This window comes from Mizuhopecten yessoensis, unplaced genomic scaffold, assembly GCF_002113885.1.
Source record: "Mizuhopecten yessoensis strain PY_sf001 unplaced genomic scaffold, ASM211388v2 scaffold11179, whole genome shotgun sequence".
NCBI lineage: Eukaryota > Metazoa > Mollusca > Bivalvia > Pectinida > Pectinidae > Mizuhopecten > Mizuhopecten yessoensis.
The window spans coordinates 411,111-426,916 of NW_018408919.1; the positions used below are offsets into that span (position 1 = coordinate 411,111).

The 15,806-nt window shown below is 34.7% G+C and overlaps 1 protein-coding gene across 4 annotated transcripts in view; it reads left to right on the plus strand.

Moving 5' to 3' along the window:
- LOC110440321 (transmembrane protein 131-like) overlaps positions 1–15,806 on the plus strand; it is a 68,989-nt gene that overhangs the window by 32,372 nt on the left and 20,811 nt on the right. For all 4 annotated transcript variants that reach the window (XM_021483309.1, XM_021483310.1, XM_021483311.1 and 1 more), the window contains exons 5-20: positions 151–274; positions 3,578–3,691; positions 4,125–4,247; positions 4,942–5,022; positions 5,864–6,014; positions 6,660–6,778; positions 7,209–7,317; positions 9,807–9,912; positions 10,567–10,717; positions 11,146–11,316; positions 11,705–11,815; positions 12,267–12,389; positions 12,975–13,079; positions 13,617–13,703; positions 14,188–14,340; positions 15,263–15,338. In XM_021483309.1, the coding sequence (XP_021338984.1) occupies positions 151–274; positions 3,578–3,691; positions 4,125–4,247; positions 4,942–5,022; positions 5,864–6,014; positions 6,660–6,778; positions 7,209–7,317; positions 9,807–9,912; positions 10,567–10,717; positions 11,146–11,316; positions 11,705–11,815; positions 12,267–12,389; positions 12,975–13,079; positions 13,617–13,703; positions 14,188–14,340; positions 15,263–15,338 (1,904 nt within the window). The remainder of the gene's footprint in view (positions 1–150; positions 275–3,577; positions 3,692–4,124; positions 4,248–4,941; positions 5,023–5,863; positions 6,015–6,659; positions 6,779–7,208; positions 7,318–9,806; positions 9,913–10,566; positions 10,718–11,145; positions 11,317–11,704; positions 11,816–12,266; positions 12,390–12,974; positions 13,080–13,616; positions 13,704–14,187; positions 14,341–15,262; positions 15,339–15,806) is intronic.

Sequence of the window (15,806 nt, forward strand, 5' to 3'; positions counted from 1 at the left end):
ACCAAATCAAAGACTGGGCAAGTCCAGATTAAATATGTAGGGTCGAATGAGTTACCGGTAATATAATGTACCGGTTGACCTGTATTGTGCACTGATTGACCCTGAATTTAATTGCACCAATTAACCCCTGATTTACTTTTGTATTTTCAGATCAGTAGGAATGCCACAGATGGAACAGGTCGTTATTCAAAATACAGACCCAAAACATTCTTTGCATCTCCTGTCAATATCTGGCAGCACGGTGCATTTTCATTGTTCATTTTTTCAAGATAAAGTAAGTATGATTGAGAATTGTATAAATCTGACCAAACAATTAGTAAAAGATCTGTTTTTGTCAATATTTGTTTTTGTGAATACTGTATAACGGGAAACTTTCGCCAAGTAAAATGTTTGCCCTTCACTGGTAGAATCTGTTTTCAGGCAGTTTTAATTTCGCCGTTTACACATATTATTGCTATATTTATGGTATGTTGTGTACTTCATTTGACTGTCGTGATAAATTTGCCCTCATTACGGACGGCAAAAAAAGGCCATGTAAACTGTGGTAAAAAAAATCTGGTATACAATACATTTACAAATGCAAAAAAGTGAATGGCAATTCATTTATTTTGTGAAATTGATTTAAAATTTCTTGGAATAATGATGATAAACTTTTTGGATGCTGTGTACAGCATTCATAGCGAACCTCGCCAAGCCTGGGCAAATCAAAACCAAACAACAGACTTTCTTCTTCCGCGGATGATCTTTAAATGCTGTCTTGATTATTTCATGGTATGATTAATGCTACAAAATGAAGAAATACATATGAAAACAATTAATTAATCAAAGAAAAAAGTTAAAATTTTACGTAAAAGCCAGTTTTTTTAGTGAGCATCATGAACTATATCAATCTCGAATTACTACGCTTTTTGGACCGAATAATTTCTTCACAAAAAAACCCAACAAGATCTTTAGATAATGTGTTCATTATTTCATGATATGATCAATGCCATATATAATATGGCAAAATATATCTGTATAAGACAAAAAAAATCAAAGAAAATATGTAAAGATCTTTAACAGTGGCGTTTTTAATCAGTGAAAGTTCCGACCTATATTTGGTTCAAATTACTACGCCTCGTATTCCAAAACTCTAAAGTGTGTGTGTGTAAGAGTTGTTTCCCCTTGTCCATCATTGTGTAGTTTCATGCTCGCGACTTGTTGAACGACTGTTTGATAACTGTCCTTGATAAAGTAGGCTTCGTGTTCTCTTTGTCTCAATGGAAAGTCTCCAAGTGAAAGAGAATGTTGACTTATACTAAAGTAGCTGTCAGCAGCTGTGCCTAACTAGTTTATAGATAGCTCCCCAAATGCGACAGCAGCTGTGCCTAACGAGTTTGTAGATAGCTTCCCAAAATACCGTCTCTAGATAATGGCCCAATTAGTATAATACAAGTAGCATATTGAACATCAAAAATTAAAACCGTATATACATATTATTCACATTTACCAGAAACTGAATAATTTTATAGGTCTTTAACCTTCGGTACAATATCGAGAGAAGGAGAGATACGCAAGGGAATCGCATAAGTCTGTGATTACACGCACTGGAAATAATACAATCTCGTTTTAATTTTTTGTATAATTAATCATGATAATAACAAATCGTAATAATAATATCATAATTATTTATATTATCTATATAACATTTTTATTTTTTTATTTTATTTAATCGTAAACTTTCCCATAATCTTACGGGACAATTTCGGTTTGCAGGGTTGTCTGGTCAAGGTCACTGTTACTATTTTTAAAAGATCATGGTCTGCGCTGTAGCAGCTTCATTCCCTGAAGGATTTCCATCGATTTGAAAAACTATTGAAGGACCATAATAGTTAATTTGAGACTAAAAACTAAACAAGATCTTTCTCATATTGCAATGATCGATTCTATTTCTTTCACATTAAGTACTGTCCTAGTAAATATATGAAATGACAAACTCACTTTGAAGGTTGGCTTTCTTACACATCAGTATTAAGTTTAGATCAAAAGTTACCTCAAGGTGCATTTACTGTTAACATGACTCGATCAAACAGATTAGAGGAAAGAAGAGAAAAGATCGAACTAATGAAGATGGTACAACGGTGGGCGCCAATATCCTTCTAGGATCTCTTGTTATACTGCTAATGGTAGCCAGTAAGGGACCTATATTGTTTTAGCAATACTCTGCTTGTTATATATATATATATATATATATATAGAATAAAAACATAAATTGTTCAGATCGTCCGCTAGGCCTTTATATATATTGAAAATTATGATTAAGGGATGGGCTATTATGACCCTTACTCAACAACATGTTCTTTATTATTTACTGCCATTCTGTACTGATATACCACCTCCTTTATTCCATTATTTGAATCCTTCATACACAGCATCCCTGAGTGCACTCGGCACTTTGATTTTGTGAAATGGTTATATCAGCATGTAGATTTCAATTAATTTTGTGTCGTCAACACTGAGTAAAAATATAAGTATGAATGTACAATACCATTCCCTGACCTTAGTGTTTACATTTATTGCAACTTTTTTTCCTCAACTTGATGAAAATCTAGATTTTTGATGTTTAATAACTAATAATAAATGTATCCTTATAAATGCTTTATGCAAAGGACTTCAGAAAATTGTAAATGCTTTAAAAAAAAAAAAATGATTAAGAGAAAAATGGTGCAAGCAATTTTGCTGCATAAAATGTCCATTGTAGCCCCTATTCAAAAGTCACTACGATGTGCATTAGAGAGTCCACATTTTATGGACTGGCTATAGCTAGGTATCAGTTCTGGATAAGGCATGGGAAACTGTAACGTGATCGTACTTTAATCAAATGTGACAGGCGATCACAGACAGCTAGAAACGTGAGCAATCTCAGTGGAATATAATCATACAGCACTGCATAACATCTATCTCCTAGATAAGGAGGCTATTTATAGCCCTAGAAGGCTACTTTCACTTTCCCTGTCTTGGGTCACATAGAACAAGTAGCATTTTGATAAGGAAGAACAAGGATACAACGTTAAACTTTACACTGAAACAAATACCGTATTTGATATTATTACCATCCCTGTTGTTATAGACATAGATAAATTAATGTATGTATAGAAAGTATTGTATGTTTTGGGGAATTGCAACCATCTTTACAAAATTTGTTACCGCTGATTTTTGGCAAAGTATTTCACTATTTAAAAGACATATAAAGCGTTATAGTTCCTTTTCATATACCAAACTTATGACTCTTGAAAAAAACCCAGCAAAAATGAAAATTCCTTTGACTAGTTTTTATTTCCAGCCGAATTCCTAAAACTCCTTATAAATGCTTTCTGTAAAGGACTTTAGATATTAGTGGGTTTTTTTTATTGTTCATCAAGAGAAAAATGGTGCAAGCAATTTTAGATACAGTAGTCTTTTTCAAGATAAAGGAAATGAGCAATTCCCAAAATACTGAGGAAAAACTGAAAAAAAATCCTGCTGTTGCTGCCTAGCTGCAGTCAGACCAGATAAAGACTTGGTGTTTAATGTGATTTTATTTTTTTCTCGTTTCCAGACAGTTCCGCCGGGAGGCAATACCACATTTGATGTTGTATTTTTAGCCAGACAGGAAGGAAATGCAGAAAATACATTATACATACACACCTCGCAGGGGCCAGTAACATACCATGTAAGTACACCTTAAGTGTAGTATTGTACCATTTAAGTATATTTATGTAACATGTAACTACATTTCCACAAGACCAAAACAAATATGTATGTTTCAGGACCTCTCTAACCCCCTACCCCTATGTTGCATTGTTCTATTTATACATATATACCCTCTCTACTTGAAAGGCAGGTTTTAAAAACCAAATTTAAATCCCATCTTTTTAGTAAAAGGACCTGAAATATGTTTGGTGATTTTTATAATTTCTTAAATTAGCCCCCCGCCCCCCACCCCCCATACCACGCATCAAGTACATTAACTTAAAACACAAATACATTTTCAAATTTGTCACTGCTCACATATCTTGCATAACAGACATGTTTGACCATAATTACAAGTTGATGTGGATATCCGATTGTAAACATGAAGTAACGTTGCATTGTTCTATTTATAGGTATTTGGCGTCGGCATCCCCAACCCGTACAGGTTACGACCTTATTTAGGAGCAAAAGTTCCACTCAACAGTAGTTTTTCACCTGTGATACAAATGCATAATCCTCATTCATCAATGTTACAGGTGAGTTGACGAGATGTACCTATCCAGTTTATACCTGTCTAGTGTAATGACCCATTTGGTATGTTAAAGCAATACACCTGATTACCTAGAAATTGGATGGAATTTTATGGCTAAACTGAAGTCGCAGGTTATTAAACACTTGGTGGGTTTTTTATGGGAAAAATAATTTGTAAGATATAGATAATTAACTTTCTTGCCTCATATAATATTAAGTAAAGGAGTCCCAGTCGGTTGTCTATGGCTGCAAGTCCTTGAATGTTATGGTATTACTTCAGGTTTATAACGAAACAATGATAACGGTCAGACCTGCTTAAGTGACCACCTCTTTTTATTAGACCTCTTTTCATATATGATATGAACTTAACCTGCATTAAGAGACCACCTGCGTTAAGCACCCAATTAGTAGGTCTTCCAGAGGCAGTGTTTTTTCTTCTTAAATGTTACTACAACCTGTTACTACAGGAATTGGGAAAATGTCGCAGTATTTTCATTGAATTTGGGACGATATTCTTCGAATTTTCTTCATTATGGGTTTTTGCTTGGGGAAGCAGCCTGTATTTTGGGTGTACAACTAGGCACAAAAAGTCACTGACAGGGTGATATATTGATACTGGCTGGACAACATTCATAACCTGATCGTGACTAACAAGTCCTTATTAGTGGGTCGTATTATGATGTTTGTTATTTTTTGCAGGTTTTAGAAATGTTTTCCAGTGAAGGTGACTTACATCTCGAGTTACCTACAGGGGAGTTAGAAGCACCAAAGAATTTATGGGTATGTACACTATAAGGATAGATGGTTAAGGTCACACCATAGAAAAGAGGTCAAGGTCACCCCATTGAGAGTTCAAGGCCACATTAACGAAATTTAAAAATGGTCACACCACAAGAAATAGGTCAAGGTCAACCAATGATAGTTAAGGCTACATCACAGGTAAATTATTAAAAAAAAATCACACCACAAGAAATAGGTCATAGTCACCTCATTAATAGATCAAGGCTACATCACAGGTAAATTATTAAAAAAAATCACACCACAAGAAATAGGTCATGGTCACCTCATTAATAGATCAAGGCCACATCACAGGGATATGGTTCAAGGTCATACCACAGGAAATAGGTCAAGGTCGTACTACTGATAATTTCATGTCGTACCACTCGAAAACGGTCCAGGTAATAAATCTGGTTACACTAGGGTAATGAGTTAATGTCACAATATGTTAAGAAAATGCAATAAGCTGGATTCTTTTTTTGAAGACTTGTGAAATCTATTTCTGTGACTATTGAAGGTATCAAAAATATTGTATTCCTCCGTTTTGATTTGCCACATTGAAGTTATATTGGAGCCTGAATATTGTAAATTACGTAGGTTTTGTGAAAGAGATATTTTTTTGACATTAGCTTTTGAGGAAAGACAACAAAGAATTTAACCATTTTGTAATTATTTATCAGTGACAGTTAAACAGAGAAACATAGATGATGTCTTATCATCTGGGACTTGAATTGTCCCGAATATGTCATTTGAAGAACATTAACAAAAATAAATTTATGCAGAAAGTGATTAATACTACATAGTAAATAAATGGTTAAAATGTTTATATGTTGTTTTGTTGTAGGAGATCCCTCCGTATGAGACCAAAGCAGTTATGAAGGCCAACTTCATAGGGAGGGTTGAGAACAACCATACAGCCTTCATCCGAATAAAAACCAACCAGGAACAAAACAGTCGACTCCTCATACTTCCCGTGGAGGTGGAGGTGTCGTCAGGTCAGTAAACGCCCGGGATCTTCGACGGACTCACAGGTGTTGGGTTAAGACAAGGTCGTTCAAATATCTTCAATAAGATTCATCAGTTTGGTAATATGTAATATCAAAGTTTTAACTTCTTACATAAACAATGTACGTATTAAACATGTTGTAATGGCAAGGTAAAAGGAACAAGCTTTGGGCTTGCAGATGAATTTGTCTTAATTTACTGGGCATTTCAGTGATATCTTGCAGTACAGTCAAAATAGTTTAGTCTAATTTTTGGAGTAACCTCCTTTTTTCAAGACCCTGATGACAGTAGTTTACGCAATAATGGGTTAAAATACAGGTACGAACAACAAAGAAAAGATACATATATACACTCCTTTATTGCCAGGTATGACACATACATGTAATATCTATTTAACGCTGGGACAGGCTTAACATCGAGCCATGGACTTATCATTGGTAATATACACAATATCATACTATTTTGATGATAGCGAGTCGTATATATACCTGAGTCTGTTTTAACCCTTTCACCCCTGCAGACAATAATGAACTCCTCCAGATCAATGCACAGTGGGGTCTACTGAAGTTACACAGAGGTGAAAGGGTTAGATATTTTTATGAATGGTACTTATTATATGTTTTGTTTACTTTTAGTTCCTGGTATCTATTCTCCCTTAGAATTGATAGACTTTGGTATTCTCCGAACACTGGACGAGCCGACCACTATACAACTTAGCCTTGTCAACACCGGCCCAAAACCTTTACACGTTACAGTAAGTCTACGCATCAATCAATTAAGCAGAAAAGCATGGTTAAATTTATATGGTGGTTGGGTGGCACAGTGGATAGTGCACTTACCTTTCACCAAGGCAGCAGGGGTCCAATTCCTTGATCGGATGTGAAAAGGTATGGGATCACCTGCCAAACACCTGGGTTTTCTCAAGATACTTTGATTTTCTACCACAAAAAGACCCCCTGTGCACTAACATCAGGGCCAACAAGAGTGATTTATATAAGTTGAAATAACTTGTTTCACAATTGTGGTAAAATAAATTTATTGTTGATATTTTAAAACTTATATGAAGTTTTCTGTATTTCTGTCAGATATGAAAATTCAAAAGTAAATAGTATGATTTGTGTTTCTGGAAAGAATTGATGTCGCCACATGTTGGTATAATATGAATTGTGTTTTCCTTTTTGCAGGGTATCACAGTATCTCCTCCAAACAACGCTATTTCTATAGAATTTCGGCCCATCCGACTACAGCCAGATATAATCAGACACACGCCAGTGGCACAGATAACATTTAAAGGTGAGATTCGTTCAGACATATTTAAATTGGAACATTTAAAGGTGAGATTCGTTCAGACATATTTAAATTGGAACATTTAAAGGTGAGACTTGTTTAGACATATTTACACTGGCAAATTTAAAGTTGAGATTCATTCAGACATATTTAAATTGGAACATTCGAAGATTAGACTCGTTCAGACACATTTACACTGGCAAATTTAAAGTTGAGAATCATTCAGACATATTTATGCTGTCACATTTAAAGGTTAGACTCATTCAGACACATTTACGCTGGCACATTTAAAGTTGAGATTTATTCAGACATATTTACGCTGGCACATTTAAAGTTGAGATTTATCCAGATATATTTATGCTGGCACATTTAAAGTTGAGATTCATTCAGACATGGTTACGCTGGCAAATTTAAAGTTGTGATTCATTCAGACATATTTCTGCTGTCACAGTTAAAGGTTAGACTCATTCAGACATATTTATGCTGGCACATTTAAAGGTTAGACTCATTCAGACATATTTATGCTGTCACATTTAAAGGTTAGACTCGTTCAGACATATTTATGCTGGCAAATTTAACGTTGAGATTCATTCAGACATGGTTATGCTGGCAAATTTAAAGTTGAGATTTATTCAGACATATAACGCTGGCACATTTAACATTGGGATTCAGACATATTTAAACTGGAACGCTTGAAGTTTTGACGTGCATGCTCATGTGTATCGGCAACTTTATAAAAGGATCTTGAGTTAAATTCCAGTCAGTCAAATCTTTGTATAAACAAAAAGTTCTGGACATTTTTTATGATCTTATATAAAATGGATACTCATTTAGGATCCTTTTGACTCTCCACCCCCACTCTTAAGTAGATGCCTCTGTGTCTTAAGAAATTCATGAAAAGTTATTAGTTCTCAATGTTTTATGTCCCAAAACAGTTTAAAAGCCCTAAGATTGTGAAGATTGTTGTGTATTCATTTTGTATTGAAATGCTTAGGCTCCACCAGTAAGTAAGGTGAAGCTAGACACTGTATCAGATTTCTTACATTATATATCATCGGAACAGAAACTTGACAATACATCTGTGATGTGTATCTGACATAAGGGTCTTTGTTGATTATATAATATACCTACATCTGCATGCTTGACTGATCTGCCATGAGCTGATAGTATCTTTGTAAACCTTGTTATATAAGCCTGCAATTCTATTTGATGATTTTGTTTTTGTTTTTTGTCAGTGTATGACAAGGAAAGATAAAATCTTAGGGAAACTTGCAAACTTAACCAGATCATACTTTGAATTTTCAAAATTAGTTTTCATGCAAATTTTTCATTGTTTTCAATGCTTGGTTTTTTGTTACCTTGGAGTTTGATTATTAATCTTTTTAAAACTGGTTTTGTTACCAATTTCAAATATTTCAATGGATAGCAATTATTTTTATGATAAAACTGAATTCTGACATAAGTTAACAACACTTGGTAAATAAGCCATCATCTATTGATACAGAATCAGGCATGCAGAATCTCACGTTTGTGATGGCACTGCATAATTTATGTTATTACACTGAAGTGCGACCGTTTCAGACATAAGAGGTTTTGCTGAATGATATTTCATTGTCTATAAGGTGTCATTAAAAATGTACGGACCCATGAAAAATTTGACTACTTGATCACCTTGGTGCCGGATCATGCATAATTGACTTTATCATAGACTTGTCTGTGATATTGGTTGTTTCGCATGTCTGATACCTAATGTTTTATATGTGTGATACTGCTAGCAATATCCTGGACCAAACCATATCATAGCTTCTTTATTAGTCCCCTGATAATACTATAGTGGGTTTTTTTCCAAATAGATTTTGATATTTGTGTGTTTGGTTGTTAAATTCTGTAAAAGCGTAAAAGTTTGCGTGTGGAAATGTTCAAGTTGTGACTCTTTTAAACAAATTGGGATGTTGACATTCTTTGGCACGGCAATGGTTCATTTATCTATGTATCTATAATCATTATAATCTATTAATAAATATTTGCGCGTGGATATTTAGCATTAACATTTCTACACCATGAACATTTTCTATTTAAAGTAATCAATTTTTAAATTTTTTACTTTCATTAAAGAGAAATGCAATTTCGTACAAAAACCTTGTAGACTCTTTTAATTCATCCCTTAAGGCAGTATGATTCCTACACAGTTTACCCATGATTTGTGTCAGAGTTATCTCCCTTTAGTAGTATAAAACAGTTCACAACTATTCTTTGTGTTTCCAAATGTATTGAGTTGTTTTTTGATTTTTCAAAACTGCAATTACTAAGTCCAAAGTACCTTCCATTAAAGAAATGTTACTAGTTTTGTGGCATAGAACTTCTGGACAAATTTGTCAGGATGTTAACATGTTTCCTTGAGTGTCGGCTTTCGAACAGCCTAGTTCTTTTTCTCTGGTATATCATTTATCCATAGATTTATATGTTCTGAAATGTATTTTTTATTTTTATTTCAGCTGCAAGAGCTCTACATCCAAAACAGTGGTCAGGAAAAATTATAGTGAAAACTAAAAACTCTCAGGTGAAAACTGTATTACCATACCAAGCTACTGTGCTTCATGGGTAAGTTCATTCACAGACTTCTTTTAAAGCACCATTCAGTTGTGCTTATAGACACACAAAAAAGAAATGTAATAAAAGATTGAGAGAGAGAGAGAGAGAGAAAAAAAGAAGAAAATATTATGAAATTTGTAACTATTGACCTCCATTCATGAAGTATATGAGATGTAGAAGGTCTATTCTGTTTCATGTGTCATTATAGTAAATACTAACCACTTCCTACCAACTTTTTCTATGGAAAATTTCTTTCTAACTGAACTGGTACAGTGTAAGACTAGTGAATCAAAAGGTTCTAGGTTCGATCCCTAGCAGAGGCATCGATTTTATGTTTTAGAAAAACCTCTCGAATATTCTGTAACGTGTAGCAAATTACCTTTTTGAACATACTTTACGGTCTTCGTTTTCATGTGGATCTGTTTTTTGCAATGTTCTTAGTAACAGTTTTTCAGTGAAGAGTAAAACTCATGAATATTGACAGAAATGCATTAAGTTGGACTGAGCTCACCAAAACACAGTAAATGATAGAGAGCAAATGTAGGTACCAGACCCCCAAAAATGGAGACTTTTCCTTAGAGCAAAAGCGGGTCCCACATGCCTTTGCAGTATGTGTAAGGACGACAGCAGACTGACACTTGACCTCTTGTTTCTGTTTTGCAGGTCATTAGTTTACAACTCCAATAGCTCGCAGTTCTTCAGTCCCAAGAACCTGATGAACATCACACGAGTCATGATGTTCACCAATACATTCAACTTTTCCATAGTCATTTATAACGTCACGCTTCCTAGTGACATAGCACACTTCTTTTCTGTGAGTATAACCGGCCCACTTTGAACTGAAAAACTTTCACCCAGTCTAACTTCCGTCCTTCACCCATCATATGAATTTTTACCCAGTGTTACTTTCGCCCTTCCTATTCAATTACTACTTATGTTGTTTAGCTATATTCACTGTAACGTAAAATATGCCTTAATTACGGAGGACGAAAAAGACGAAAATCAAACTGTAGCGAAAATTTCCCGGTATATTGTATATCATATGCCTGTGAAAATAGGTTTTCACAATGATTTAGTGACATTTTAAAAATGTGTTAAGTACCTGATTGACATTTACAAAATTCGGTTTCAGTGTTTATGAAATATGATTGGCTGAAAACATATTCCCCAGTACCAAGTGATTGTAAGACTGTGTTTTCTACTCTCTTACTATGTGTTTGTACGTCTGTTTTCGTGTTGCAGATCCTCAACTTTACAGAGCCTGTGACATTACAGCCACAGCATACACTTGTACCATTCCTGCTGCAGTTCCATCCCAACGAGACGCAGCTCCACTTCAACTCTCACCTCACATTACATACAAATGCCTCCACATTCACCGTTCCCATAGTGGTCTACAACGGGGAGCTAAAGGTAGGTTGCGTTTACCTCCCCAATAGTGGTCTACAATGGCGAGCTATAAAGGTAGGTTATGTTTACCTCCCCATTAGTGGTCTACAATGGCAAGCTAAAAGTAGGTTATGTTTACCTCCCCATTAGTGGTCTACAACAGTGAGCTAAAGGTAGGTTATGTTTACCTCCCCAATAATGGTTTACAATGGTGAACTAAAAGTAGGTTCTGTTTACCTCCTCAATAGTGGTCTGCAATGACAAGATAAAGGTATGTCTTATTTATCTTTCCAATTGACCATAGGTTTCTCATTGTTGTGTACATTTTTAAGAATGATGATCAAATGAAAATTTATTTGTCAGAGATCGTTTTGAACCTGCTATTAAACTGACTGATTAATTGACTTACCAGGTCATACCCCATCGACCAGAGAGGTTCAAAGGTCAACTAGACTTCGGCACGATGGGCATACAGGAGACAAGGAGTATGGTTTTTACCCTCAGGAATGATAACCCTGTAGACGTAAGTATACATCTATGTATCAGGATGTGATGAATGTTTATGGCTTCTTCCGATCAGACGCTTGTCTTCTTGGTCAGATGAATGTTTGTTTTTTGGGTAAGGTGAATGTTTGTCTTCCATCTGTACATTTGGGTGCAGAGAAAACATGTCCAATTCTTTTGTAGTTCTGGAGCCATTTGTCTTAATATTTTATCCGCTATGCACTAGTCTTTTTTCAACATGTCAGCTGTATTAGTCAGAAAATTTGCTACAAAACATTGTTAATACAATTTTAAGAATTAATGCAACAAGAATTTCACATAATGAGAGATTTAAAAAGTAATTCAGACTATCTGATTTAGCAAGTTTCATGATTGATTGATTGATTGATTGATTGGGCTTTACGTCCTTGTTCCGGTTATAACCTTGAACAAAAAGTTTCATGAAACCCCAATTGCATCTTTTTATGTAGGTTCACATAGGGGAGATAACCCCGGACCTGAATGGTACAGTGGTGCAGTTTCTAGGGATGGAGAAGGGGAATGGTACAACCTTGACCAGAATTCATAACACAACAGACGTGGATTACAACTTTGTAAGTCCTCTGCAGTCTTAATGAAACTCCTTTGTAATAATGACTTTCCTGTTCCAATCCACCACTGTGCTTGTCTTCGGTTAAAAGTTGCAGATGTCTCATATGTGATGGTATGTTGTGGTGAAACTATATTATAGGATCTTATTGGTGGCAATTACTGAAACTTAAGGTCATGTGCTACGTCATAATTTATACCTAGAATTGATGATGGTTATTTTATAATGGGTAATTTTTGCCCTGTCAAACTTTAACCCTTTGCTGGTGAAGTCCATATTCTCTCAATATAATTTTCACCCATTAATGTTCACTGAAATGATAAAGCCCTTGCTACGGAGGGTGAAAAAAAGGTGAAAATTAAACTGTGGCGAAAAACTTCCCGTCATACAATAACTCAAATATTCAATTTGTATACAATATCTCAAATATTCTACTTGTAAGGATCGTATGGCCCAAATTCTTTTTTTAGTTTGTGGCTTTCTTCAATATTAACATTTTATTTTAAATTTTAGAAACTTTTTTCATTTGTTGGCATATTACATATTGTGTTATTGATATAACATTAATTCTGCTTTGCTTTCTTTGCAGCTTAAAATAAAACCATACCATTTTGCAGTATTCAGCTTAAATTTAACAGCCCCTGATTATGAAGGAGACTTTTCTACTGAAATGCTTATAACAACACAGTTCCAGGTACTTGTTTGTTGTCTAACTGTTGGTAGCTCAAATTTTACTGCATTCTTTCTTGCATCATCTGAAGTAAGAATTCATTCTAAGAAAGCTTAGCTGGGACCTTTTCTTAGTCAGGCTAAAACTAGGTGGAGTAATATGTATGTAGATCTCACAGTTCCAAGTCTCTGTCAAGGAACAATATTGATACAACCAGTCTAACTGTTTGGATTGCTTTAAACCCAGGGGTTCAATTAGAACTGACTACATTCCAGAATTGAAATTAATTTAACTGGTAATGTTAAAATATTTGTGAAAGTGTGAATTTTAAATCAGTCCTATTGTATTGATAAATTTCCAGTTTGTATATACATCGGAATTTATGTCACCCTGGTAAAATACAAGCCGCTTCCTATCGGCTCAGCTAAGGAGAATTTCTCTTTAGCTCATTGGGTAGAGTGTAAGACTAGTAAACCAGAGGTCCCAGGTTCGACTCATAGTGGAGGCATTGAAAACAATGATGACCTCTGTTCCATTTATAACCTGGATTTTGTTTTGTAGGATATCTGGATCCCTGTATCTGTGAGAACAGCAGCTGGGAGCCTGCATTTTATACCAGAGTCCCTTGTTTTTGACAAGGCATACCCTGTAAGTAATAATATTTGAAATCAGTTCTGGAAAAATTATCACCCCTGAAATTTCATAATGAACTATTCCAGCCTTTGAATTGGAAGAGCTCAAATGTATCTTCAGGGGTGAATGAGGTAATAAAATGTCAGCTATGTGAAAATACATCAGCTGAAAACTCCAGGATACAAATTTTCGGGATCTACAAGATAGCTCTGTGAAAATTCACCAGCCACAAATCTCAAGACTATGTCTTAGGAGTCCGTGTTGAAATACAGTAATGTGAAATGCATTTCAACTAACTAAATGACTGTTTCATTTTGTTTTTAACTCATTCGCCCCTTATATTTCATAATGAACTATTCCAACCTTTGAATTGGAAGAGTTCAAATGCGTCTTTAGGGTTAATGAATTAAGTATTTCATATTAACCTCTTAAGTCATGGGGAAATACCTAAGACGTTAATGTTAACAAGATTTGAATGTTTTGTGGTTGACTGTTTCAGGGGAATATTCCATACCGGGTAATGCAGATTTACAGTACATTCCGTGAGTACATGACGGTCACAGGCGTGTCGTTCCAGCCGTCGGATCCTAGGTTCTATTACAAACCCACCAACACTGACAGGATCGTGTTGGAACCTTTACATAATACAGTAGTAAGTTTCGACCGGCTTGTCACTAGAGGTTTTCGTATACAGTCAAACTTCGATATTTCGAACTTTGTGGGACAATCAGGAAAAGTTTGAAACATTGACACTTCACCTCACAAATGTTTAACTTTTGATATCTTTGAGATCCTGTTTATTGGATTTTAAGAAATCAGAGATTTTTTCTATGTGTATTTGTATATATACAGTAACACTAGTTTGCATGCGAGAAATTTGACTCATAAAAGTTCAATTTAGTAATGGAATATCAGTAGTATCATATATGCAAAAAAATAGACTTTGCCGAAAGTTCGACACACCGAGAAATTCCCATCTTCAAAGTTCCATTTATGAGAGTTTGACTGTAGTTTCAGTTTTGCCTTCCCTTCTTATTCATTACAAACAACAAGCAAAACTAAAAAAAAGTCTAAAGCAAGTTGCATCAATCATCATAAATTATAAAAAAAAAATACATTTTTATGCATTTGATGTACTTCATTAAAAGCAGGTGGCCATTTTAGATGTTGCTCTAAAAGGTGACTCAATATACATTGTACGTTTATTGCAATATTTAGAATCTTCTCTATCTTTTTTAAAGGTTCAGATTTGTTTAAAAAGCTTGGTTAACATTTCTTAAATGTAATGTTCATCAAATAATAATGAACATAGTTTTTTTAAATTGAATGGTGAAAAACAAAGTGTTTGTAGTAAGTTGTTGAGACACTTTAACTTGCAATAAATATTTTTTTCAAGATGATTGCATTTTTCTTTGCGAAGAATTGTACCTTAAATTAACTCGTTCACCCCTAAAATCTCATAATGAACTATTCCAACCTTTAAATTGGAAGAGTTCAAATGTGTCTTCAGGGGTGAATGAGTTAAGAGCAACTGAGTAAGTATGATTACAATTGCCATGTGGTACCTGTTGCAGGTTGGCAGAGTTTATTTTGATGCAAAAAAGGAATGTGGGGACGACTGCTATGTGGGCTTGCCGCTAAACACTCCTCGTAAGTAATTTGTGAAATGTAAATTAGTACCCTGTTAAACATCACTAGTTGGGCACAAGATTCCAATATATATGTATAAAACATGTATACTCTCTGAACTTCAGTTGCTTGGTTTTCAATTTGATCTTGATATCGATCCTTTAAATGTCCAACGGGTGATAATTGTAAACATTTATCAAACAAAGGAGTATAATAAATGAAGTTTTTCTGTTTGTAAAAGTACATAATAGAAAGATTTATGAAATACATGTACTTCATTCATCATTGAATTTTGTTATCTCTATGTTTAATTGCTTCATCAACAACATCCCCATGTGACTTTTAATTACCAAATCCGTCAGCTGCAGTTGATACACTGTGACCTACTACTGTGAAATCATATATTTTCGTGGGGCACAAATCTCATGGTTTCTCAAAAAATCACCATTTCGTTGGTACATGAATTAGAGGGTCATTAGTATCCACTAA